Source organism: Maylandia zebra, linkage group LG12 (genome assembly GCF_041146795.1).
Source record: "Maylandia zebra isolate NMK-2024a linkage group LG12, Mzebra_GT3a, whole genome shotgun sequence".
Taxonomy (NCBI): Eukaryota; Metazoa; Chordata; class Actinopteri; order Cichliformes; family Cichlidae; genus Maylandia; species Maylandia zebra.
In genome coordinates, this window is record NC_135178.1 from 19979449 (window position 1) to 20006018 (window position 26570).

General features: G+C 41.2%; 2 protein-coding genes across 5 annotated transcripts; one reads left to right on the forward strand and one right to left on the reverse strand.

The window, feature by feature from the left end:
• Positions 1-225: 225 nt before the first annotated feature.
• Positions 226-12499, reverse strand: si:ch211-166a6.5 (clustered mitochondria protein homolog). Of its 2 annotated transcripts, XM_004544503.4 has the most exons (28): positions 12222-12499; positions 10055-10164; positions 9536-9707; positions 8779-8916; positions 8535-8689; positions 8302-8456; positions 6941-7063; positions 6658-6790; positions 6468-6560; positions 6154-6320; positions 5806-5985; positions 5301-5720; positions 5152-5225; positions 4950-5054; positions 4767-4867; positions 4531-4683; positions 4385-4447; positions 4011-4240; positions 3837-3921; positions 3522-3675; positions 3294-3433; positions 2508-2588; positions 2296-2421; positions 2081-2190; positions 1895-1988; positions 1665-1790; positions 1508-1581; positions 226-1322 (listed from the first exon to the last, which is right to left on the reverse strand). In XM_004544503.4, the coding sequence occupies exons 1-28, from the start codon at positions 12268-12270 to the stop codon at positions 812-814; spliced, it is 4122 nt and encodes a 1373-aa protein (XP_004544560.3). In that variant the 5' UTR covers positions 12271-12499; the 3' UTR covers positions 226-811. The 2 variants fall into 2 exon arrangements, with proteins under 2 accessions (XP_004544560.3, XP_004544561.3); XM_004544504.5 differs by lacking the exon at positions 12222-12499 and having other exon boundaries at positions 9536-9682.
• Positions 12500-13653: 1154 nt separating this feature from the next.
• Positions 13654-26115, forward strand: ddhd2 (DDHD domain containing 2). Of its 3 annotated transcripts, XM_076890820.1 has the most exons (20): positions 13654-13777; positions 14299-14490; positions 15991-16183; positions 17304-17500; positions 17628-17717; positions 19072-19192; positions 19294-19383; positions 19457-19598; positions 19718-19926; positions 20024-20085; positions 20190-20306; positions 20442-20537; positions 20753-20929; positions 21039-21065; positions 21524-21679; positions 21987-22089; positions 22164-22325; positions 22524-22628; positions 23922-24090; positions 24177-26115. In XM_076890820.1, the coding sequence occupies exons 2-20, from the start codon at positions 14371-14373 to the stop codon at positions 24256-24258; spliced, it is 2418 nt and encodes an 805-aa protein (XP_076746935.1). In that variant the 5' UTR covers positions 13654-13777; positions 14299-14370; the 3' UTR covers positions 24259-26115. The 3 variants fall into 3 exon arrangements, with proteins under 3 accessions (XP_076746935.1, XP_004544562.1, XP_076746936.1); XM_004544505.4 differs by lacking the exon at positions 22524-22628; XM_076890821.1 differs by lacking the exon at positions 21039-21065.
• The last annotated feature ends 455 nt before the right edge of the window (positions 26116-26570 follow it).

Here is a 26570-nt window from a genome sequence, read left to right on the forward strand (position 1 = left end):
ATTTGCATGGATCTGTTCTGCCTTATATCTATAATTCAGGCTCGTAGTGTTGTTTGGGAGATTTTCTTGACACTTTGGCTCTTTAGTGCAAACTAGGCATTATTTAAACACCACAGTGCCCATCTTCTGATGGCTGCTTCGAGCAAAATAACATGTCATAAAGCGCAAATCATAAACTGATTTCCACACCCCACCAAGCAAACACACATTAGCATGTTACAAAAATTCAACTTTTATCAACTCCACAGATTTTATTTATAATCACATTAATAGAAATTCTCATAGGGTTGAACAGTCACATTGGTAATTTAAGTATATAAAGACAATAAGTTGAATTTCTTATGTTTGGACCAATCAGATTCAGTTTTATATAGAGTAGTAAGATTTTATAAAAGCTAACCCTTTTTATTTTACAGTCTAACTTCCAGTGCTTCAGCTCACATGTGTACAAATAGAACTTTAAATTTGGTTGGTTCGTTGGAACAGATGCATCCTGAGTTACAGATGAGTTTAGAGTTTTAACATTCACATGATATAAAGTCATGGCATGTAAGTGCATTAAGAAACAAACCTGAAGGCACACTTTTTAAATACACCAAGGTAAAAATTTTATTATTGAAAAAACAAAAAACAAACAAGGTTAAACCCTCTCCGAGTCAGTACTAAGGTAAAATCTTCAGGATAAAGTAATAGTCATTCTGTCCTTCTTGTTCATTGGATCAAATTTCATCAGGAAATACTGGAAGAGGTTTTTTTTAATCTTACAGCAGTGACTTTGGAAAACTATTACAACTGTTTGTTGGCTTCGTGATCATTCTTCAGCTGGTCCATTGGCAGTGCTGCCATCTCCTTCTCTATTTACGGCTGTAGCTTTGCCTCTGGACTTTGAAACAACATCTGCCCAGCTCACGTCACTTCTCAGGGCCGATGGGCTTGCAGGGACGTCCATCCTTCCATTCATTTCGCCTGAGCTCGACTCCATCTCATCATTTACCGTTTTGACCTCATCAGAGGCCGCTTTGTCACCTTCTGCACTGGTTTTCTCCTTTTGCTGGTTTTGCTCAGTCACATGACAATTAGCTGAAACTTTCCCAGTGCTCTCCAGAGATCCTTCTACTTGTTGGTCCTGCTGGCACTTGCTTGTATCCTCTGCTGGGTTTCCCCCACCCTCTGGTTCCTTCCCACATCCCTTTTCTCGGTCTGAACATTTCCCTCCTCCAGTCACAGCCACTGAGGCGACATTAGGTAGTTTTAGTCCCAGCTCTTTCACCACTGCAGCCTTTAGCTCAAGATGTTTCTGCTTATACTCCTGGAACCTATTACTGTGAAAACAGTCGTGTCATAAGTGGGTTTATACATAAGAAATGCTAATACTGAAATAAGCCACATACAATCCAACTAGAATTTAAAAACACCATTTCTAAAGTCCATTTTTGGGTCCAGGCTTGAGACGTGCATTGTCATATTGCTGTAACACTGGGTATGCCATCCCACTATGAATATTTACCTCTGTGTAATATTCCTGATCCCCGTAACTAGAACCATCTGCTCCAGAATAATGTCGGGTGTTGGACTGAGACACTGCGGGAAATGGAGAACAATGGGGTTTAGCATGCTTTACTTTTTCCTTTGAAAGAGAGTTGCATATGCTTTCAGGCACCTACCTCCACAGTTGCTTCTGTGCACTCAGCTCCTGCCTGTCTGAGAGTGCGTTCAACTTTTACCGCTTGCTTGGTTATGGTGGACAGGAAGTCTTTGCTGCAGCGTGTTTGTGGGTGATCTTCTCCAAACTAAAGAGGGGGGCAGGAAAAAAAAAAAAAAAAAAAAAAAAAAAAATTTAAGTCTATGCAAATACAGTCACCCACTTTACTTCCTCTCTCAAACTTTTACTGACCAGAGAGGTAAAGGCAGTCAAGGCCTCTTTCTCATGTGTCATAGCATTTCTGTAGTCACCCTTAGTGCACATCCACTGGGCCAACAAGTGCTGACTGCACAGACAAGAATCAGGGAGAAAAGTGGTCATGTTTTGGGGAGAGACAATAGACATCTCACTGACTTTTTATTCAAAATATTATCTTACTTTAGAGCAGTCTGTAGACATGTGGGGCCAAAGAAGGAAGTGTTAAGTCTCACAGCATTCTTTAGGAACTGGCCTGTCTGATCTTCTGCTAGCACCAGCCCAAGGCAGTTCTACAAGAAGAAAATGTTAGCACTTTCATATAGTCATGTCACTTTTCATTATATTGTCAAAAGCTTTTCTTCTGAGCATTCCAGACTCAAGTCGATCAAACCTACATCCAGTGTTGCGGTGTATGGATGGTCTTCTCCGTGCACTGTAAGCATTAACAGACGAGCTCTGAGGAAACACTTCTGTGCCAGGGTGGTCTCCCCTCCAGCATACACATACACACCTAAGAGGGCCTACATACAAAAACAATGGCAACTGTGACTTTGCGATGACTGGATAAAGTACATTCTCTAATATACAAATGTGTAGCTGTACTCACGTATTGCTGAATCGTGTTTGGATGATCAAAGCCGAGCACCCTCTCACTGATGACAACTGCCTTCAGCTGGACACTGCGGGCCTTAAGGAGAAAGAAAGTCAGATGAGAAATAGTTTCATCTATATTAAAAGGAACAGTTTAGGGAGGGAGCAGTGCATACATGTCTGCATCAATCAACCAAGAGAGTAATGCAATGCAGATGAGACAAACAAAAATACAGGATCACCTTCACCTTACACATACAGCAGCTGCTCAGTCATAGAAACCCGTGTCATGAAACTCCTGATGCAGTTTGTGCAGATGTTAATGTTTTATAGAGGCCGATTGGCGAGTCAGAGCCTTTGTGACCCTGCTCTAACTTTGTGGTCTGACACACTGTGGCCGAGTTGCTGTGGTTCCTAAATGCTTCCACTTTGCAATAATGCCACTTACAGTTTATGGTGGAATATTTAGGAGGGAAGAAATTCCACAGACTGACTTGTGCAGCAGTGGCTTCCCACTACAGAACCATGCTCAAATTCAGGAAGCTCTTTAGAATGAGCCAATCTTTCACTGACGTTTGTTAAGGCAGACAGCATGAGTAGGCATTTGGTTTACACACCTGAATTCAAAGATTTAAAATGTGTGGCCCAATAATTTGTACATCTGCTCTAACTAATGCTGCAGTGTTCTCTCAAACGTGGCATAAATTGTTTTTCAAAGATCCAGTAAAGCCGTCCTATTATTTTCACCTCTATTATGTGTTAATGTTTGTGGCTAACAGAAACCGTTGATCAGTCAGCATACCTCAGCAGTTTTCCCCTGGAGGTACGCCACCTTGGCCAGCAAGGTGTGGCAATAACCAGCCTCAGGGTGCAGATCGTCACACGCTCTACCATACAGGTAAACCGCTTCTTTTAACTGCTCATGGGCCTGAGCCAGCAGACCTGCAATCATAACACACAGCTTATTTTTCAGTAAATTCACACTGCGGGGAAGAAAATAGAGACAATAGTCTGCAGCTGTTGGACTTACCCTTCTGAATGGAGAGCTGTGCAGCTTGATATACTTTAGAGGCATCCACAGTTGGCATGTGAATGTGCTTGACAACAGGGATCATGTTGATGATGTCCTCTGGACCAATAGGAGCTTTGTTTTGGTTGTCAAAGGAGTAGTCTCTCAGTCTCAACTAGTGTGGATACAGGATTAAAAAAGTGCCTTTCCCTTTTAATATACAGAATTTGATTTTTAAAAGCTAATTTTGCAACTTAAATGTACATATTAATATCCATATCCTCTCCTTGGACTGACAAATTTAAAACTGCATTCATATTTCCAGATGTCTGTTACCTGTACACCAGTCTTTAAACAGAACTCTCTCAGCAAGGAGAGCTTCTGCAGGCCATAGTGCTCCACCAGGTAGTTTGGCCCAGAGCTGTTCCACAAAAAACACAGGTTGTTCTCAAATTGATTCTCTACTATTAGATAATAAATGCATGTGGAGAACAAAGGCCATGCCCTCACCCCAGGCTATCAAAGACATAGGTTTCAGCAGCATCCTGGCAGACCAGGTTCCACAGCTCGGCTCCCGTGAGTGTGCTCCAGGGTGTGCTTTCAGAGGCCCCGGCCCCTCGGCCACGCCGTCTTGACTTCTTCTTAGTATCCTCTCCTACAGAGGTGGGCGGGAAGTGGGGAACCAACAGGCAGCTAAGGAAGTGACTGACGGCTGCGGAGAGACTCGACACATCCACGCCCTACAGAGACATGAATGGAGGCTTTAGTTCATTCCTTGGAAACCACACCTGCTGCCTTTTTAAAACCCAAGGTGTGAAAACATGGGTGATTAATTTGAGTTCTCATCAAGGAACATTTAAAAAAAAAAAAAAAAAAAAAAGTACCTGGAGGAAACTGTTGAACACCCTTCTTGTTGAACGAATAAAAATTTCAGCTACGGCCGTTCTCTGGTGAAAACAGGAAGGAGCATGTAAGAAAGCAGCATCACCATAAAGACCGAATTAGGCTTTGTTTTTAAAGTTAAACGAACCATTATATGCCTCAGGTGCGCCTTGTGTTCTGACTGGGCAATAACCTTGACCACATGGCCCAGGTACCGGAGGTTGATGCCTCTCTGATGTAGAGCATTTTTTAGAGTAGCTCCGTCCATTGGAGCCTCACTGTTGTGCAAACAACCCTCCAACTGCAGACACAAACAGGCATCTAGTGAACAGGTTTGTTTTCAAAAGACACCATTTGGAGCACATTAACTCTGGTTGGACTTACAAAAGCTGGTATCTGGTGTGTGATGATGAAAGCTGCCGCTTCCCTCAGTAACCGTTCCTGCAGCTTTGTTGATGTGCTTTCCCCCGGAGGAAATGCTACCCCTAAAATTTGTACAAGCAGTGTGTCATGATGAGTTCTAATAAGAGCTCTGCTATAGCATACTTGTGTAGTTAGTCTGCATACCTGGAGAAAATACATTTGGATTAAAGCGCATCTCAAAGAGGATGTCACTAACTGAGCCCACGTCTTTACACGCAGCTCGGACGGCAGCAGTGGCTCGAGAGTCACCTGCGAAAAAGAAATAAATGACAACTTGACTTAAAATGTGCTGAAGTACAGCCATGATTTCAGTGTCCATTCAGTAAGAACTACTAACACTTCTTACCAGATGTGGCACATTCTTCAAATCCTCCATTTTCATCCAACAACTCTCTGACACGCTGAGTGAACTGGCAATGTCTTAAAAACAAAAGAGAAACTTAAACTTCGTGAAAACTTAAAAGTTTAAAATAAATCTTCTGATTTACTACTCACTTGTGTTGACTGAAAGCCTGCATCAGTTCTGGTCTCAGTCTGCAGAGGCCATGAGGAAAACTCCTTGGAAGGTCAGTATTTGCATGATAATCCTCTGGCCAACCTTCTTTTATACAGTCATTCTTATTCTCATTACTCTCTTCTTCTCCAGTCACCGTGCAGCTTTCAGTCTGTGCCTCTGGACAGAAGTTGGCATCAGCTGGGAAACTTCTAAAAACATCTAATAAGTAGAACCTCCCATCAGCTCCCAACAGTCCCTGCGCATCCACCGAGGTGAACAGGGGCACCTGGTGACCATTGGGTGCCAGGACAACGTGTCTCTGCAGCGAAAGGGACTTGGCTGCATGAGCCAACAGTTCTAGTAGCCGTCTACGATGGGGAGACTCTTGTGGTCCTGCATTTACACCATACAGCAAACCTCTGAAGGTCGAGTGAGACAGGTAGCATTAAAATCTGTGAAAATTTAATACCACTAAACATTCTTAAACAGCTTCAGGGAGTGTACCTTGAAGCAGGAGCAGTTCCCTGGTCCTGCTCAGAGCCCTCCAAGCCAGGGGCCAGACCCTGGGCAGACAGGCGAACCCCTCTGTAGTCAACAATGGCTGTGGGTATAGTGTGCAGCCCCTGCAGACCCTCCAAGTCACTGTAAGCCTGCACACCGTTAAGCTCCAGCCTCTGAGCAGCCCTGCAAATACAAGGAGGAGGATAAAAATAATCAGTGCCAATATAAAAGCACAACTACAATGCAAGAGTCATTTTATCATACACAACATGGGATGGATCATATACGTACATCCCATAAGCAGCAAAGGGCATCAGGTCGTCTTGTCATTTTTAGGGAGTTTGCACTTACCTGCGACCCCTTTCGCCACCAAACACTGCACTTGCTGTCCCCTGGCTCATGAAAAGGCCACCCCACAGGAAAGCTGGGTCCCCTGGGTTTCCATTAACTGGCTCAACAAAACCGTCTACCACAGTCTCGGCCCCTTGCATAACAGTACTCACAAATGCACTGTTCACCTGAGCAAAAAGGAACGAATGAATGAAGAGTATATGAACCCCCCAAAAAAAACAAAAAAACAAAAAAAAAAAAAAAAAAAAAACACACAACACACCCCGACAAATACAATCCATTACATCAAGCTAAATGAGAGCTTCTATATTTACCTGAAGTACTGCTTTGTCTCTCTGCAGCCTCTCCTCCAGACTTCCTTGAGGAAGATCTCTGGCTGCTTGTAGCTCCTCGTTCCAGTCTGGAGGCTGCGTATAAACAAAGGCATGCGTAATTAGGATCACTGCCAACAGCAAACTGCTGCCAGCAACCATCAGAAAACAACTGTCTTCTGCTATAAACAACCTGTGTTTCTGCCTGATCATCTACTCCCAGTCTGGTGAAGGTGTTTTTGTGAGTGCGTGTAGCGCATGGAGGACCAAGCCAACTGAGCGTATGGTAGGGTGTAGTGATCACCTCTACTGGTGGTTGCAGGGGCCTAAAAAGAGGAAAAAGCTGCTTTACTCCAAATACGATTCAGTTGGTTATTTTCAAAGCATTACTGAACATTTCTTTTGCCAATCGAAAGGCTGGAAGGGATGCATATTCAGTGCTGCAGTACTCACTTTATAAAGAACAATGTCGTTACCTGTTTTTGAGTGTGGTAAAAGTTTGTTTGACAGCAGGACTAATATGACAAAGCAAGTCGGTTAAACAGTGACAAACTGGAGAAGACTGTGCAGGACGAGGATCAAACACATCCTCTGTGGACCTGCAAAAGATGTCAGAGAGAGAATATGATTAAACCAACTTGGATGCAGTCCTTTCATTTTCTTTCTTTGTGTGCATTGGCCCAGAAAGTATGCAAGTAGGTACATATCCAATTCTGAAAGAGTCGGGACCAAAGAAGAAAAAAAAAACAAAAACCCAAAACAAAGTGATGCTAGAATGAAATAGCTGGAGGAACATTTTGTAGCCAGTTAGGTTAGCTACAGGTCAGCAACATGATTGGGTATAAAGAGAGTGTAAATAAAGTTGGCTCGAGTTTCACTAGTGTGGGGAAAAACAAAAAAAACCTGCATCTACAAACTGGAAAGTTTCAGAATAATGTTCCTCAACATAAAAATTGTGAAGACTTTGAATATCTCAAGATCTACTCATCAAAAGAGACTTATAGCATCGGCTACAACAACATGCCTTCATAGTTACAGAGTTCAGGTGCTGACGTGCAGCAGTCGAGCTCTTTCACCAACTGAAAACTTGAAAGATTTGGAGCATCATGAAATTAAAATATACAAAGGTGACCCAGGACTGTTGAGCAGCTAGAATGGGACAACACTCCTCTCACAAATGTCCAGCAGCTGGCCTCCTCAGTTTCCAGAGTTTAGAGGATGCTACAGAGTGGAAAACATGGCGCTGACACACATTTTGAGTCCTGTTGCTGCCACCCAACTCTCTAAAAACAAAAGAGGTACATTTTCTCAGATTCTTCCTAAATGCAGGCCAAGGTACCATATTCCAGTCCTCTTCTTATAATGTGTCCACACAATTTTGCTTGCCTGTCATTCTTACATAGTGAGCTTTTGTCTTCTCTTAAAACTTCATTCTGTGTGCGATATTCTCGTCATCTGCATACCTCAGGTTATTAATAAAGGTACCCACTAACCACATTGCCTGTCATTCCATCAATCTTATGATAATGCACTCACAGTACAGAGAAAATTAGGTCAGGTGACAGCAGACCCTTGCTGTAAACCTTCAGATTTTGATAAATTCTCCAATGTCATTGAACTTTGTTCCCAGTAGAGGTTCTTTATAACTATCAAGTCTTTCCTGTCAGTGTTCAGAACTAATAACCAATGAAATATTCATCACTGCTTGTGTCAAAGGCCACAATAAACCAAAGTACAACACGAGTATAAGGATTGTGGGTTGTGTATTATTAGCCTGCTGTTGCTTTTCCTCACCGCCACAGAAAGCAGTTTAATTAAATAAAATGAATTTCTTTACCTATTTAGGAAAAAACCTTTTGGACAGGATGTGATGTCACAGCGCCGCCCCTCCATTGTAACTGCAGTGATGTACAGGAAGTCCCCCTGCAACTTCCTGTGTCCTGGAGGAGGGTTCCAGCAGCTGAGAGACAGGTCTTTCAGGTAACTGGGGGCCTGATGAGGATAAAGTGATGCAGAGTTAGTGAGTGTGTTTAGGTGAAACAAATAAAAAGATTCCATTTATTTGTGCACCTCTGGTTGGGAGCTATGTGGGAGAAGGGCCATGAGCGGTCTTTCCGAGGAACCGGGGAGGAGGTAGTCAGGCGGCGCTCCATCCTGGCTGGTTGATTCAGTTTTTGTGTGGCTTAGAGAGCGCTTAAGGCTCTTTCCATTTTGTAAGCTAGCTTCTACATTTGGGGGGGAGATTCGACTGAGTTAGAGTCCATTTTTGGTGTACGTGTTACAATTTGTCTAAATGCACAGGGTGTGTGTTTACCTGGTATTTGTGTATGTGTCAGTGCCTCCAGTATGCTAGGTGAGCGTCCTTCTCTCAGTGCATCCTGAGGTCCAGATGCTCTCAGCAGCTCAAGCACACGAGCCAGATGCACTCTGGCTGAGCGGAAAGTGTAAGGCTCTGAAAAGACGTGCGCTGGTTAACAGAAAATTTAGATCGACCAATTAAAAAACTCTGAGCAATACGACAAAGATCTGATAACCACCTGAAAGTGGTCAGCCCTGTTTTCAAAGAACAAGCCGTACAGAGTTCGACAAAGAAGATGCATAAGGAATGTGCTCGAGGGTACATTGTTTCAGCAGCTAGAGGGTGAGAGTGAAATACTTGAGTTTGCACTTATGGTTGCAAAGACTACAACTAAATCTTTGCATCTATAAACCTTTGTGTGATGACTCAGAAAAAGTGAGTCAGGTGTTTACACTGAGCCAAGATAAACTTAGGTGTCTGTGGATGAGAAAGGGTGAGAGTGTGGTGAAAATATGGATAGGATTATTGTTAAAATTAACAAGCTATGAACATAATTATGCTCTGGAATGCTCTCCCTCCAACCTCGAGGTCTGCTAAGAACTCAAAAAAAAAAAAAAAAGTGCTGTAGAATTAAAATGTTACTAATGTGTAAATGGGTTGAATTACCAAAAGAATAAAACAGGCAGTAATTTACTTAACGATTCTTACATATTGGTGAATTTCTTATTGAGTGGTAGCCAAAGACAGCTTATTAAAAACAGAAACATGATACCTTCCACAAGGCGAAGGATGGCACCTGCTTTAAGACCCTTGACGTTTTGCAGTTGAGCAAGGGGATCCAGAGTTGCCCCGGCCAGTGTGAGTGAGAGGTTGGAGCGCGGGAACACCTCATTCCTCGAAAGCAGAGTCATTACTGCATCTTGAACAAGCCAAAAACCATGGACCTACAGAGATGAATTTTTTTTTTTTTTTTTTTTTTTTTTTTTTTTAAAAAACACACCAGTTAAATCCAATCTGCGAACACTCAAATATCTACTTGTGAGGAGAATTTCAGACATACAGAATTATCCACAGTGGCAAATATAACAAAGGATAAAAATGATAAACCATAAATACATAGTTCCAGCTAAATTTTAATTTCAATATTATTTCTATATATAGTGCCAAATCACAGCAATTATTACCTCAAGGTGCTTTATATTGTAAGGCAAAGACCCTACAAGAATAGCCATCACCGCTTTTAAAAAGACAAACAAAACAAGGAAAATGGGAACAGACAGTGAGTCAGTACCTGCAGCTCAAAGGGCTCTACTCCTGCTCCCTGGATCTTTACAGAAAACGATGTGACGTCATCTAGGCGAATACCGACAGCATCGCTTCCAACAGTCACGCTGTTTGCATCTGTTTGAAGGAGAAATCAGAGGAACAGATTCAACAGGATAAACAAAGAGTTCTGCAAAAGGAGCAGAACATGTCAGTTTCCAGAACAGCTGAGATTCTGTTGACATGCCCATAAAACAGAGTGAAACACCTGCTAATCATATCTGATTGCAAACATTTTGAAGGACAGCAAAAAGTAGCATCAAGTTTGGGTGATTTACACATTCTGTGAAGGCACCATTTATGTTGAAGTATTTTATTCCCTTTTTCAGGGAAGGCCTTGCTTCCTTCAGCGAGACAAACAATATTTCTGCACCCATTTGAGCAGCATGTCAGAAAAAGCCTGCAGTCTGAACCTGCCACCCACTGAAACATCTGGCACATGATTAAAAGAAAAATATGACAAAGGCGGCCCTGAACTGTTGAGCAGCAAGAATGAGGAAAAAAAAAAACAAAAAAACAAAAACAAAAAACCTTTCAGCAGCAGATGGTCCCCTCAGTTCCCAAACACTTGCAGGGCTGTTAAGAAGAAGCGGACACATGCAGCACGGTGGGAAAGGAGCCCGACTTTTATGAAATTGTTTGCTCGAAGTATATACTAAAAAGGAAAAGATTACAGCTTCTCGCTGTAACATTTGACACGTTCTTGCTGTACTACTTGCAAATCATTGCCTTCCTTTTGCATTTTACCTACCGTGATGAGGCAGGGACTCCATCTGGGCAACATTCGCAATACTCTTGCTTAGTTGCCACTTTTAAAACAGAGTCAAACAACAAAGGAATAGTAATAATTATTTATCACGTTCTTCCCACTAATTTCCTCTAAAATGAGTATGAGCTAGGATGGAAAGTTTGGTATGTAACAGAGTGCCTGAAGGAGAGTGTGAATTTATACAAGTAAGAGGGGAAGGGGGGGGGGGGGAGAGAGAGAAAGAAACATGGGGAGTGTCTAGCTTTTTTTTTTTTTTTTTTTTACACACACACTTGCAGGGAGAACAGGACTTGGCGTGTTCCACTAATGGAAGTATGGCTAAACCTGTTGCATTTGCATACTGGCCTACATGCCATCTCAGAGTGAAAGGACAGCCAACACCCAATGCTGCTATGTAGATAAAAGCAGCAAACTGTGACACAAAACTAAAACCTAAGTGATGGATCAGGCTTGCTTGCAATGATGCATTCACACAATGGCTACTAAAACATAACATGCACATTGCAGAGGCCAATAATAACTTTGAGCTTATCTCTGGCTACTGTCATTCATTCACTCTGCAGCACAGCCACAACTCTTGCTGTCAATCTGGGACTACTTTGCAACTGGAAAGCACCCAAAACAATAGCAGTTTGTGATTGGTCGTCAGAATGTCCCTCCTCTCCTCCGCTTCTCTTTTGGAGCTCGTACAGAGTCTATGTTGGCATTGATTCCTGAAGTTGGCTTGCACTATAATCGAGCTAGGAAGCAAAGAAATGTATATGCTGCAGCGCGTTCATGGTAACCATGCAAAACGGTAATTGTCAGAGCATTCCTCTGTACTTTGAAATTACCTAAACTGTCAATCACAGTTCAAAAATTAATGACATTTTTTGAAAGAAAAACGCCCTCGGGGCAATTTAATTGGTGACAGGCTAGCGCATATTCTACCTTAACTCAATCAGCATGTTATGTATGAGGGGAGTGGCAACACGTTAGGAGGTCCTCACAAGAGTGTGGCAACTGTTTTGGACAAAAATCAAGAAAGTGTGTAGAGTTTCACTTCTTAAAAAGGTTGTAAGCGGATATTGTAAGGCCCCTTACACATCTGTGCACATATTCCTATTGATTTTAGCTGCATCACAGCACGTGTGTATGCGTGTGTGGCACGCAAATGCGCAAAATACACAGCAGGAGATGCTTCAAGTGGTCAGGAAGTTGGTAAAAGCACCGGCCATGTTCAGAGGAGCAGTACAGTGCTGGAATGTCTCACCCTCCACACATTCTCCTGCTACAGGAGACACCCCTCGCACAAGCACAAAAAGGAAGAAAGTGCCAAAGAGAGAGGAGCGCACACGTAAAACATATCCCACAGACTAGTTCTTACCAGCCTTGGCTTGATTTCTTCCTCCTCCTCTCCTCACTTTGTCCTTCATGGCTGCCTACTGAAGTTTTTCCTGGAGCTGTCTTCTTGTGTTTTACTTCTTCTGTGGTGGAAGCTGCTACCACGCAGTCTTGTTTAAAAACTCACGGAAAAAAGACCGAGCGAAGACAAGTGGAAACGCACAGTCCTACTGACTGAAGGTAAAATGCCTGCTCAGGACTGCAACTCCTGCCCTGTCTACAAAGCAAACTTAGCTTATCTGCTCTCCCTGCGTAAAAAGCCACACCCTCCTCTTATTGCTCCACACAGGCTCATTACTCCGGCTGTCTCACACGCTTGTTGGACTGGGTGTGTCTTTGTTCACTCCTCCCTCCAGAAGCCCTGGAGTAGAAGTGTGAATTAAAGACTGCTTTGACACCAGTCCAACAAAAACGGCTTTTGAATCTAAGTGTTTTATATTGCATTATGTGGAAGCTCGCTCAGCGCATTGGTCCACACATGTCCAGATGTTAACAAAAGGGAATGATGAGGCAGTGTTCTGTAATCTAACGCCAAGTGAGTGCTGCTGGGTGCAGCTTCTGGGCTTCTTCATTTGTGACAAGTTTACTCAGAGTCTGCAGAAAATACAACCGTGAGAAAGCTACGCTTCCACAAATGGGTGCGCCCGTGTGTGACTTGGTTACTCATCTCTTTTGAAAAGTGTACACCTACTACAGTCACATTTTACGCATACCTGTGCAGATTTCAGTCCAAACACGCATTAAGACTTCTGGGTTCGGCTGCTACAATCTCATAAAACTATGTTTTAGTCATCTACAGTGTGCTCGGTGGTGGAGTTATAAAACATCTCTCAGCTGAAAGTCAGGGAAGTTAAGCATGCATCTGGACAAAAGTCAGCTGCTTGTCACTTCTGCCATATTATAAGATATCCCCACAGGATCGAAATATCCCAGGTTATGGTGGATGATGGCTTTTTGACACTCGTCACGTTTACGTTTTTGTATATAACTGGATGAATGCACAAGTGTCAGAGTAGGGTACACCTCGTTTTCAGCACAGTGAAACACCCCGTACCACGTTAGGGACGTAAATGTAACGTTACCTTCAGGAGCCCCTTGTAGATTTCATTTTGATTACAAAAATGCAGCTCTTTAGTTCATGTTTTGTGATACTATTCCTTGGGTTTTAATGTAACTGCTCTTATAATAACCTATAAGAAATATATGAAAATAATTTAATGATAACGATGCGTTTGTTTTATTTTATGAAGACTAATACTAACACTAGACGCTATGGTTAAGCACTTCGCCTTCTAATGATCACACTTTGTAGTACAGGCATCGGAGAAACATCCAAATTGATGTAGTTATCCCGAGTCTGTGGTTTTGACCTACATTGTAGTCAGTCGTGAATGCTCACTCAGTAATGTTCATATTTCCGAGGTCACTGCAATCTAGCATCGTTTCAGGAGGCTGTCCTCGGCTAACCGAGCTAGCCACGACAAGATAGAATAAACAAACAATTTAAATCCTCTGCATTAGGTCTTTGTGAAGTTGTCGGTGAGTTTAACTTAACAGCTGTCTGTTACTAATGCTGTGATGTCTAATAACACTGTTTGGAAACAAAAAGAACTGTAATAATAGCGTCCCGTCCAGCCATTGTAACTCAGTTAGCATAAACCTCAACCAGCGCTACAACTCTTGGCCTCGGCGATTGTGTTTTTGCATCCTTTAAAATACAAGGCTTACAACGTGGCAGTTAACCATGAACATTGTTTTAGTCAAGATAATGTACAGCGTTTCCCTGCCACGTACGTCATCACAACTTATCATACAGCCGTTGTGTGAGTGAACTTTTAGCTTTTTGTATTTCCATTCTGTTCACCGTTGCTGACCAGCAGCTAAGGAGACAGCTGTCAGTTTATCCTTGGAGCTTAGCTGGCTCTTCTTTTCTCACCACCTGTGATTCTCCCTGTGCCACAATCTGCTGCAACACTTTCACTCGTTTTGTATTTTTTGTTTTTACACGTTGTAACAGGTTATGTATGGGATGCCACTGACTGTCTGTGTCATCCATGCAGAACTCTGTTGTTACATGTCCTGTGACTGTGTGGCCTTCTGCCCGCTTCATGTAAGAGTTGATCATCGAGCTCATGTCAGTCAGTGAAGGTGAAGAGGGGGGTCTCTTTCGGGCTGCCCCAAGCGATAACTCCCAAGACCTGCTCGACAACCCCACTAAGACAGTGGCCACGGGGAGCACACCTGAGGATCAGGTGAGGGTACATGCATAACCATGGGGGGGATAAATGTTGCTGGATGCAGCAACACTAACCCTAATATGAATTTAGTCCTAACCTGTTTCACCAGACATAAAAAAGTGACAGAAGGGACTATAAATGAAATGAAATGTAGCATAAATGACATCTTGATGCATGCTCAATCATCCAAGTGACGAAACGTTTCTCCCACAAAACACTACGTCCAGATGAACGGAATCAACTTTTGGAGACATAAATGACATATTAGCAAAAAACAAAAACCCAAAGGCATGAAGGATAGGCTTGAGCAGTCAGATTTGGAGATTTTTATGCTTGATCTTCTTTCTGATGCAACCCCCAATGGATATCTGTCTCCCCCCAGAAAGGAACCAGGGATCTTTCCCTTGTTAGCCAATTGTGTAAACCACTACTCCGTAGAGCCACTTAATAAAGGACAGCAGGATAATGGGAGTAATTTTTAAACTTCATATCCCAGAAGGTGATTATGTTTATCTGGATGCAGTGTTTTCAGTGGGGGTGACTTCTTTGCCTTTCTGGGACTTCCTTATTAAGCATGCATCACAATATAAAAGCCATATTAATCTAAATTAAGATTTTGGGTTCCCAGCCAGTCACCGGCCAGTCTCTAGGCCTGTCTGACTGAGGCTTTAACTTCACCAATCTGCAGTTTGAGAGCCACTCTGGTAGTGTGTAGTAGTAATAGATGGACATTAAATAGTGTTTGTTTTTTGTGGTTTGACTCATTGTAAAGTTTTAAGTAAAGCAGGTAATGCAAAAGTGACAACAATCCTGGTGTGATCATCTGGGCTACTGTCAGAATATCTCTGCCTGTGACTTTGGAGTTTTATCATTTACATTCCTGATGGTTTGTTGCTTTTTCCCCCTGCATGACATGTCATTAAATATGTGGTACAGTTAGCTGTGTGCCTAACAAAGTCTCAGGGAGAAATTTTACTTGCAAGATAACAGCAAGATTTAATTCCTAGGGAAGGTTCTTCGGTCACATTCCACTTTATTCTCAGTCATTAGAAATCTGTCCAGATGCTTAATGCAGACTGATTTGGCTGCTGTCAGTAATGTGGGCGGGTGTTGTGTCAGGCACTGTTTGACACAATGAATTGCCAAAATTATTACTGGCAGCATTGTGTGTTAACACTGGATTTTCAGTGGAAGTAGATTGTTTACAAGCTATAGTTTTATCAGTTGTGGAAAGAAGAACAGACAAGAGGCAGCTTGTAAAGAAAAGCATAAAGTAGGGCTTTGTGCTTTTTACAAAGACAAGGCCTAATCCTGTCTTTCCTGACACCCCTTGTTCTGTCTCATGGTTTGGGCTTGCTTCATAGGATTTTACAGAAAGGCACAGCCTGGTTCGGACTTTTGAATTTACTGGTTCTAATAATTGCTGAGTTGAACAGTGCACTGTTCCAAAGACAGTAAGCACAGGAAGAAATACTGATGTCAGATTTTGATCATGTCGCCATAATTTTTCTTCAGGCTTCACCTGTGGTGGACGAAGCTTCTCCTTCTTCAGCGTCCTCTTTCGAGATGCTTGACATGGAGTCAGCTCATGCTCCTTACCAAGAAGTGCAGCCTCACTGGTTCTTCTGTCGACGTGCTGATGACAACACCTCCTGGCTTCCTTTCAGCAGAGAAGACTCTGACAAACTAGAGAATGCCTTCACCAACAGTAAGAATGTATTTTACTTGTACGTTATAAAAGATACTGTGTACTTAAATTATTACAAATGGATAGTCTGGGGTTATATCAGCAAGCATTTTTCTGGGCCTTTGTTGACAGTAGGGTGTGGTTGGAGGATACGAACATGTGTTTGTCAGTTTGCTTAACAAAGGTCATAAAAATGGATTCTATACTGGGAACAAACAAACAAAATCCCATTTGAAAAGCTGGTTAAAAAAAATTTTTTTTATTAAAACTTGTGATTTTCCTTTAAGGAAAATGCCAGGAAGTAAGACCTGATTTTATTGTATCCAGGAAAAACTGCATAATCCCTGTGTCATTATTACAAAAGTTGGAGTTTTCCTGGAACAACTGATGGAAAGATAAACTTTCAAAACAGTGTTGCTATCACTGGCTAAATGCCCAGTAGGCCATTTGACTGTTCTGTTAGGACATGCTCCCTGCTATTAACAATTTAACCAACCGAAGTTCAGTTTCAGGGTTGGTTTGGGTGTGTCTTAGTGTTCTTAACTCCCACTGACACACTAACGTTTTGAACATCCCCATCCAAAGGAAAACGAACGCAATAATAAAACAGCGGTATAAGAATGTCATTTTAAAAGTATGACTCTTTGAACAAATAACATACTCCTCAAGGGTTCAGAAAGATGTACTTATCAGTAGATAATTTTACAATATTTAAACACCAAAGAAAGAGTCTAAATCTACGTTTAGGGGGAAGCATGTAGTTTTATTATTATTATTAATATTGATCTTGTGTGTGACAACCGCAATGAAAATATGAATGGTGTTGTACAAAATGTTGTCAATAAAGGTTAAGTTGACAAATAAAAGAGTATGAGTGTCCATTAAACTAAAGACGGACGGTGTTTCTAACAGCAGGTACATGATTAAATTATTTCAGAAGAATAAACTTATTGTTCACTTGGTGATGCTGATGAAGTCACTGATGAGTGACCAGTAATTGCTGCAAAGTAAAACGTGTGATCAAATTTAACTTGTAAAGTAACTTCTTTAGTCCTGTAAAAATAGCATACGCTGTAATTAAATCAAAGCACCAGAGTGCTTTCTTTATTTATATCTGCGTTTGTATGTTTTTACCTCGCAGTCAGCGACGAGGGCGAGGAGGATAAGGTGGTAGCTGTGGAAGGGCAACGGTATGATGTACATGTCAAGGAAAGGAAGCGTTACGCTGTGTATTGGGAGCAAGCTCCCTCTGAGGTCCGCAGGTGCACCTGGTTTTACAAAGGAGATAAAGACACCAGATTCATGCCTTATCCTGAGGATTTCAGCAAGGATCTGGAGGTAGTCAGACACAAATAATGACCTTTCACCAGCACTCCTTCCTTCTCTATAGCTGACTACTTTCTAACTTTATAGTCTTCTCAACTTTGGTCTTAAGTAACACTTTTAATATATAAATATTTTGCAGGAAGCCTATAGGAAATCAGTGACTTCAGATGAATGGAAGAAGAAATTGGATTTTCCCACTGGAGAGACTGTCATCTTACACAATCCGAAGGTAAAGCCTGCTGTTAAAATATCAAAGAGTGATTCTGTTCATGAGACTGGCACCCAAAGAACTATTTGCATACTTAAAATGTTTTTTATTTCACTGAATTAGAAACAAAATGAAAGCAAATTACATTTATTATATTAAAAAAACAACCAGGAAACAGACCTTATTTAGATAATAAAATATTAGAGATTTTCTCTACTGTGAACCTGCTGGGTAAAATTTTAAAAAAGCCACCCATTGCCAAAAACAATCTTCTTATGACTAATGTGATGTGAGCTTGGAGAGCACTCACAAAATTATTTAATAGCACTCTCCCTCTTTTATCTTATAACAACACTGGCTGATAACCCAGAGCTGTTATCACAGGAAACTTATCAAATTTTACATTTTGGCAAAGAGCAGGTGCTGTTAATCTTTTTGAGAATGGAAGACTTAAAACATTTGATTCACTGACAGTTCAGTTTAATACATCAAATCTTATACAGATATTTAGAGATCAAAAACTTTGAGTCTAAGCTCAGATGACTCAGAACTGTTAGATAGATTTTTATTTTTTTTTTAGATATCCAGATGCTGTTCTGAGGAGTTAACTTTGGGTAAACCTTCATGGCAGTTTGCAGCAGGCATAAAAAGTTACAGTATAATATTTTACCACACATCTGCACATGTCCGTTCATCTGTTGTAAGTACACAACAGGAACCACTCCAGACTGTCCCAGTTTCAAATGTAAGCCTCGTTAACACCAGGTTGCATTGCAATCAAATGTGCCGGGCACCACTATGTTCAAGTGTTAATGCAGCAAAAGGTCAACAAGTTTCAGCAGATCTGTCTGGTTTGGAAGGTTTGGAAACAAAAGAAAGATCCAATCCAGCCTTTTTTCATGTTAGCAAGGAAAGCTATAATGGTGATGTGGGTCAGAGATGAGATCCTTGATTCACACACTGCTCCCTTTTCCATGTGGAAATCACAGGTCTCAGAGATGTGAATAAAAGAAAAACTTGGACACTTTATTTATGGAAGGACTTTACTTTTACAGCAGGAATGGGAGAGGCCACTGGAACTTGTTGGGGTTGATTCTAATTTGTTTAAAAGTAGATGACACGGACAATTGCCACATTTTTGTAACTGGAATCAAATGACATGGATGACATTTGTTCATATATTACTCATTGTTGTACTTCACCAAACTATTGTGCAAGCGTATTGTTTTGGGTCACTATTATTAATGTCACAACTTCTCTTACTTTATGTATTATTGTATCAGCATTGTTTTTTGTTTATCTTTAAAAAAAAAAAAGATATAATTAAACTTATTTGTCACCCATATAAGTCTCTACCCACTGTTTTTCTTCTCAGTTGATAATGCAGTATCAGCCAATAGGATTGCAGGATGACTGGGTGTCCTCCCCCTCAGAACATACCCGGCCAAGAACTGTCAAAAGGGGAGTAGACAACATCTCTGTAGAAATACCTGATGGTATGTATGATAATGTGGTGAAAGCTACTCGTCACCAGTTTCAGAAAGTATCCCACACAGTCAGCGCTTTAGGCTCATCATATTTGTACGTGTGTTTGCAGGTGAACCAGAAAAGGTGGACCATGTTGTCTTCATGGTGCACGGCATTGGCCCTGCGTGCGACTTACGTTTCCGATCCATCATACAGTGTGGTAAGTTTCTTTGTTTATATGTATATATAAATGTTCCCATGTGTGTTTATGACCTCTTTTAATATCTTTCCAGTGAATGACTTCAGGAGTGTTTCCCTATCCCTCCTGGCCTCTCATTATAAGCGTGCTCAGCAGGAAGGTCAGGTGGGCCGAGTAGAGTTCCTCCCAGTCAACTGGCACAGTGCTCTACATGGAGATGCCACTGGTGTTGATGAGTAAGTATGAACAGAAATTGGACATCAACAAAACAGGATTTCTCTGTTGCAGTCCAGCTCATGACCCTGTTAGACGCTTTTCTTGTTTTCTGATTTCTCTTGTCTTCCCCACTTCCCAGGGACATCCAGAGGATCACTCTCCCCAGCATCAGCAGGCTGAGACATTTCACCAATGACACTCTGCTGGACTTGTTTTTCTATAACAGCCCCACTTACTGCCAGACCATAGTGGACACAGTGGCCTCGGAGTTCAACAGGCTACATGTACTCTTTAAGCAGAGACACCCAGAGTTCAGCGGGACAGTTTCAGTAGTAGGCCATAGCCTGGGTTAGAGATGTGCAAACGCAGAAACTCTCGCAATCACAAAGAAGTGGGACCTAAAATGCAGAGTTTTAACTTTTCTGCTTTGCCTCTACTTCTGCAGGTTCACTGATCCTGTTTGATCTGCTAACCAATCAGAGGGATGAATCACAAGCTAGACAAGGGGTACAACATGACATTCCCAGCAAAGAATAATGAAACTTTACTGATTAGGAAAGATTGTATATTTCTTCATGGCTTTTTCAGTTCTATTTCCTCTTCTACGTAAGATCTCTGGTGAGCCCTGTCATCTGAACTGCAACACACTGGAGCAGACTCTGAACAGACTGGGCCTACAGCAATATCTGGATGTGTTGCAGAACGAAAACCTGGATCTCGAATCTCTGGTAACACATAATGAATATACACACTGAGAGAACTGAAGGTTCTATCTATGGATTACATGTTGTATACTGTTCACATAATAACACCCACTGAGTCATTTGATCCTACTTAGAAAACCAATTAATCTTCTTTTTTAGGCTCTTTGCCGTGACAGTGATCTTAAAGATTTGGGAATTCCTCTTGGACCTAGAAAGAAGATCCTGAATTATGTCAGAAGGAAATGGCTTCCAGAGGTCTGGCTCATTTCAATTATGTGGATTTTCTTCCTCCTTTTTTTTTATTTTTTATTTAAGAATTTGTACTTGAATGAAATGCAATTGGAGAATATTGGTGAATTTTAGTGATTTACATGAATTTGCTAATTTACTTTCCTTTTTTTGGTTTAACATAGTTTAAGCCATGTTTGGAAAACCTGCTGATAATGTTTTATATTTCTTATTCATAACAGGACTGCAGGATGGGAGCAGTGTGTCAGGCACAAGGGCCACAACTTCAGCCTGAAGTGACAAGTACTCAGGATGGCAATGAGTCTTCAGGATTACCACCTCAGCAGTTCCACTTGCACAGGCCGCAGTCTGTCACTAGTGCTGTGGACTATGAGTACTTCGATGTGGGCATTGGACAGGTACAACACATGCAGACAAATACACCATTGTTATTTTTGCTCGGGGGGTGAAGCTTTGATGCATCACCTTCCTGCTTCTCTCCTCCCCTCCGCCCGCTTACCTGGACAGACCAATGGAGGCATAGCCAAGGGACAGGTGTGTCTCACATGGTGTCCACATACTCTTCGGCTTTGTCCTTTGCTGTCTTTGACCTAACTGTGTCTGGAGTTTCTGTTCATATATACTTCAGTCAGAACAGGGGGCTCTCAAGGGAGCTAAACTACAGCAGATCAATGATAAGAGAACTTTTGTCATATTGTGCCATTATTAGGGTACCGTGTTTGTCCCATTGAAAGGTACATCCCAGTGCCATTGTCTGTCTGTCCTCACACTCATGAGTCAGTCCTGCATGAGTGGCCATCTCCCTGGTGTCCTCCTCACCTGCTGGTGTACTTCCTGGATGTTGTAATATTTTCAGATGGCACAGCTAACCAAGGGAGAAATTTCTATCGTGTGTGTGTGTGTGTGTGTGTGTGTGTGTGTGTGTGTCCTACAACAGAATCTGTTTAAATTATAACTCACTGTAACAAGCTAACCCCACCATTTTTCCACAGGTATCCATTGATTACCCGCAGCTTGAATTCCACCCTCAGACGTTTTTTGCATTCGGTTCTCCAATTGGTATGTTTCTGACTGTACGTGGGCTTAAACGCATCGATCCAAACTACACCTTCCCCACCTGCAAGAGCTTTTACAACATCTACCACCCAGTGAGTAACTCCTTACTTAACTCAAATGCCCACTCTGATTCTGCACTCATCTCTTAAAGAAACCTCACCTGCCAGTATGAGTTGGGGAAAAAAAGAGGAAATGAAAAATGTTAACAGCATTAGATTAAGGTAATTGGATTAAAGTAGACAGCTTCTTTGCTCTTTACTACTTCTTTATTTAGTTGTTGAATTCAAGATTAAAAGATTTGCCAAAGAAATAGTTGGTATATAGACAAGCACCTGCTGGACTCTTTCTCTACTCACATGATGAAAGAGGTCATCTTTTATGTCTTTTATCTGTGTTTAGTATGATCCTGTTGCCTATCGGATAGAGCCCATGATTGTTTCCGAGGTGGACCTGGAGCCCATGCTAATCCCTCACCATAAAGGCCGCAAGAGGATGCACCTGGGTATGATTATTTCTCTGTACTGAAATAAGCTGTACTATTGTAGGAACTCATTTCCGTTTCTCTTTGTTTTGTAGAACTAAAGGACAGCTTGACCCGAATGAGCATGGATTTGAAGAACAATGTTCTGGGATCATTACGGACTGCGTGGCAGTCCTTTGCCAGACTGCCGGTTGCTGCACTGCCTCCGGGGGAAGGAGGAGAAACTACAACAGAGAAAACCCTTGAGGAGACGCAGGGTAAATAACGCATGTTCATTTGCTTTATTTGTGTGTGTTGTGTGTGTTTGCGTGTGGGAGCGAATGTGCACACGTGTGTCTAACTCAGTCTCCTCGTACTCCTCTCACCCCTCTCTGCATGTTGCCCTCCTCTGTTCTGCTCTATCTGGTGTTTTCTTCTGCTTCCCTCACCCTTTACTACTTTACTATGAACCTCAGCCTCAGCGGCAGTCACTGCTTCTACTAAGAGGGAAGACAAAGGGGCTAATTTTTGGACTAAAATACTGGCGTGGTCTAGTGCCATTCATAGGCATTACTTTCGAGGTAAGCTAGCATAGTCATTTGCGTGGGGTTGATTAATAAAACAAGTAATTAACTCATTGTAATTTATAGCTGCTGTAACATTGGTTTAATGACCTTTTAGTCCTCTCTTAGAAAGCTCTAAGCCTATGAATACATCATTACTCATCTTGACCTAGAAAACTAACATGTTTCCAGTATTCATACAAAAGAGGCAGAATTAATTATTTCTACTTTGCTGCTCAGTTGCAGAGGTTTACATCGGCATTTACATTTGCTCATATACAAAGAGGGAATATGATGTATTTTTTCCTGTAGCTCATTACTGACTCAGGCTCCGTTAGGCTTCTGCCTCCCGCTTTTCCTTTTAGTTCTGGCTGGTGGATCCTCAGTATCATAAGCCGGTGTAACTAAAGCAGTGGACTGAACGAGCAGCACTAGCAGTTTTAAAGCAGTCAAGTTTTCTTTTCTTTCTTTTTTTAATTACATGAGAAATTAGCTGGAATATGATATTCATCTGTAGACCTCGTGCAGTAGCTACATGTGGGTGCACGTCCTGCAATTAAGTGACAGGATACCGTTTTTTTGTTTTTTATCTCAGGGCTCACAGGTATTCATTTACAACCTTATTCTAATGGAATGTTATTTGAGAGTTTTTATGTTTTAATGTCAGGATTACAAGCCAGTACATGCAAAGATAGATTGAGACGCTAACAGCCAACAGCAGCAGGTTCATCAGAAGTGCATTGGGGTTTTTAGGGGAGCCTCGAGGGATTCATTGCAAGCTAACAAGCACATCAGTCAAAACTACCCCAACTTACTGACATTTACTCATGATTTGCCTATAACTATACACGTACCTGATACTACATAAAATGAACTAAAATGTCATAGTAGACAAGTATTGACAAACCTCCTTCACTAATATAAACCCGTAAAAACACGTTTTGTTTGTTTTGCTTTTTTAAGCCTAAAATGTATATTAACTAATGCCATGGGGTAGCGTCCCAACCCCATCTGACAGGATCTATGATGGTAGTATATACTGATTGATGTTTGGAGTAGACTTCTCAGAGTATTGTTAATAGTGTTTGCAGAAGTGGATTTAGCTGCACAGTTTGCATTTAACTTTTATTACTCTGTAAATTTAGTTTTGTGTTGCTCACTGCAAACAGCACATGCTTCCCTCTTTGCTCTCACTTAGTTATCTGTTAATTATTTTACCACAGAGGGTAAGTAAAAGCAAAGAGCCTCCGTTGGGTGTTGTCATGGTTTCGGTGCGTGCAGCCTTGTTTGAAATGATTTCTATCCCTTCAGGAGGGTTTGATGAGGCAGAGTCCTCAGAGTCAGTGGAAGAAAGAGAGCATCGTGAGATTAAAATGGGGATGTTAAATGGAGGTCGACGCATCGACTATGTGCTTCAGGAGAAACCCATTGAGAGCTTCAACGAGTACCTGTTTGCCATCCAGTCTCATCTGTGTTACTGGTGAGTTTTTCGTATCTGTGCAGGGTTGATGGAAATGATTTAAATATTTTTACTTCAAATAAAAGGTTTGTCTTTCTGCTTGTTAGGGAATCGGAGGATACAGCTCTACTGCTGCTGAAGGAGATTTACGACAACCTAGGTGTGGCTATCGAACAGCCACAACAGTAGGAAAGTTGTATAAATGAAGAAATGTTTGCCTGATTTTAGGAAAATGAAGGACAAATGATAGAGCCAGAGTTTGTACATTATTTTTCCAGAATGCCTTACTGTCGGGATGATACATGCCTGCCAGAATCTATCCAAACCCTTCAGTAGTGACAGTTTGACTCCAGTCAGGTGATCTAGGTTCTTCTTTTTTGTTTAACCTTAATTTAGGATGGCAGCTGCTTCTTGCCACTACAGGAAGCACCGTCGTGCTTCTGGTTGCACTATTTTTAATCATTCTTTACTTTACTCTTCTTTTACTTCAAGTTGCTTAGTTACTGAAATATTGTGCTTACAACTACCAGAAAACCCACACAATACCTTTGTACTTGTTTGTCGTCGCATGTCGAACTAGAACTCATTTTCAGGTGGCACTTTCAACAAAAACATATTTACGATTTCATTCATAAAATCAAAATGGCACATATTCTTTTATATTTATCTATAGTCTGTAAAAAAATTTATAGATTTCCCAACTCTGTGCACAGTCTGCAATCACACATGTAGAGTTGTTTTGTTTGACTTAATAGGATTTTTGCTTTATAAACAGGAAAATGAAAGTTTGTTTTGTCTGTTATGTTTTTCTGGCAGCTCTATTCTCTCTGCCCACATCAGAGACACTTGAAACCCAAAGCTGCTTTGCCATACATTTGTGCAGCGTTTTGGTAATGTTGGTGTCACTCCTGTTACTTCACAAACATACTGCTGTTAATGTAAGTAATGTTTGTGTCTAACACATGTATCTGTATGAAGGAACCATGATGATGTTTGGAAATGCAGGTGTCTTTTTGTATGCACTCTAAGTGTGGGTTGGTATTCTATGTTTTAAGATTGTGTAAACTAATGGAAAGGTCACATTCACCCACTCTCCCTCAGTTTTGTACCATTTCCTCTTTACCATGTTGTTGCTTCTTTGCATTTGGCCCAGCAATGCATCGTCTGTCCTAAAATATAGTTGCTTCGGATTCAGACTACAGTCTTCGGGCAGTTGTAACTTTGGCGTTATCCACGAGTCAGATTTTTCTTATCTCCTTCTTTGTACTGAAGTTTTGTAAGTCACCCTTTCTGTTTGCACTGCATGCACTTCTTTTTAAAAATAGCACAGAGTTTTGCAACATATTGTGATCCTGTTTCAATTCTTACGCTCTAAAATGTTAATGAATATTATGCACACGGCAAAAGAATTTTGTTGTAAAATTCATAAGAATTTCATTTCAAGTACAAGATGTATTAAAAGATGTTTCAAATGTATTTATTTTATATAAAAATATATATTTGTTGGGAAATATCAGTATTATAAGTAAGATAAATTTGCATATCAACCAACATAATGTCAAGACTATTGAGTTAGAAACTGTGTGTGTTAGAGTAATTTACCTTTTGTAAGACTCTTTTATTATCACTATCAGGGTAGCACAGCCCTCTGCACGTGACATTTGCATAAATAATAAATTAACCTGCTCAGCTGGTTCTTTTTCTTCTTTTAAAAATGCACTAAATGCGCCGTAACCATGACGATGTTCTGTAGAACCTAATGATTGTCTGTAAATTTCACTTTATAAACCACAGCCATGATAAACAGTAGAAAACAGGACTTAATAGTCCATGAGTCTTCTTCAAAACCATAACCATTGTTTTGGGCACTTTATACTGATATACTGTTATATACCAAATACAAAAAAAATCCTTTCTGATACCCTGTAAATGTGGTTACATGTTTTGTGTGCCATAATAAAATATTCCAAATGCGTTGTGCTTTTTCAGGTTTATTGAAACATGATTGTTTTGAATTTGAAATAAATAAATAGCTTTTGTAGGTTTACTTCTACAGTCCATGGACTTCATCACATGTTGTTTCATTCCTTAAGACACTCCACTAGACCTTCACTGCAGCCACTGCTGCTTATTTGTGGGTCTCTCTGCTTTCAGTTTTGCCTTCAGTAACTGTAAAGCTTCTCTGTTCCATTTGCGCTGTGAAGTGGTATCTGATCAGCATATGTCCCTGTACACTCACATCATCAACAAATGCTAGTGGCCCAGTTCCACTGGTATCCGCGTATGTCCGTGCCATGACACTGTTGACTGATAAAATTCTAAAAATGCAGCCAAGATGTTTGTTTTTTTTAAATATCAATTTCCAACTATTTACAGAACAATCAGGCTTTCTGCATCAAATAAGATGCCACACAAATTATTTGTGCCTCTCCAAAAATGAATTTCTGTCATCTATAAGATGAAGGAGAACATCACAAGCCTGATAGCTGCAGGCCTGAAAG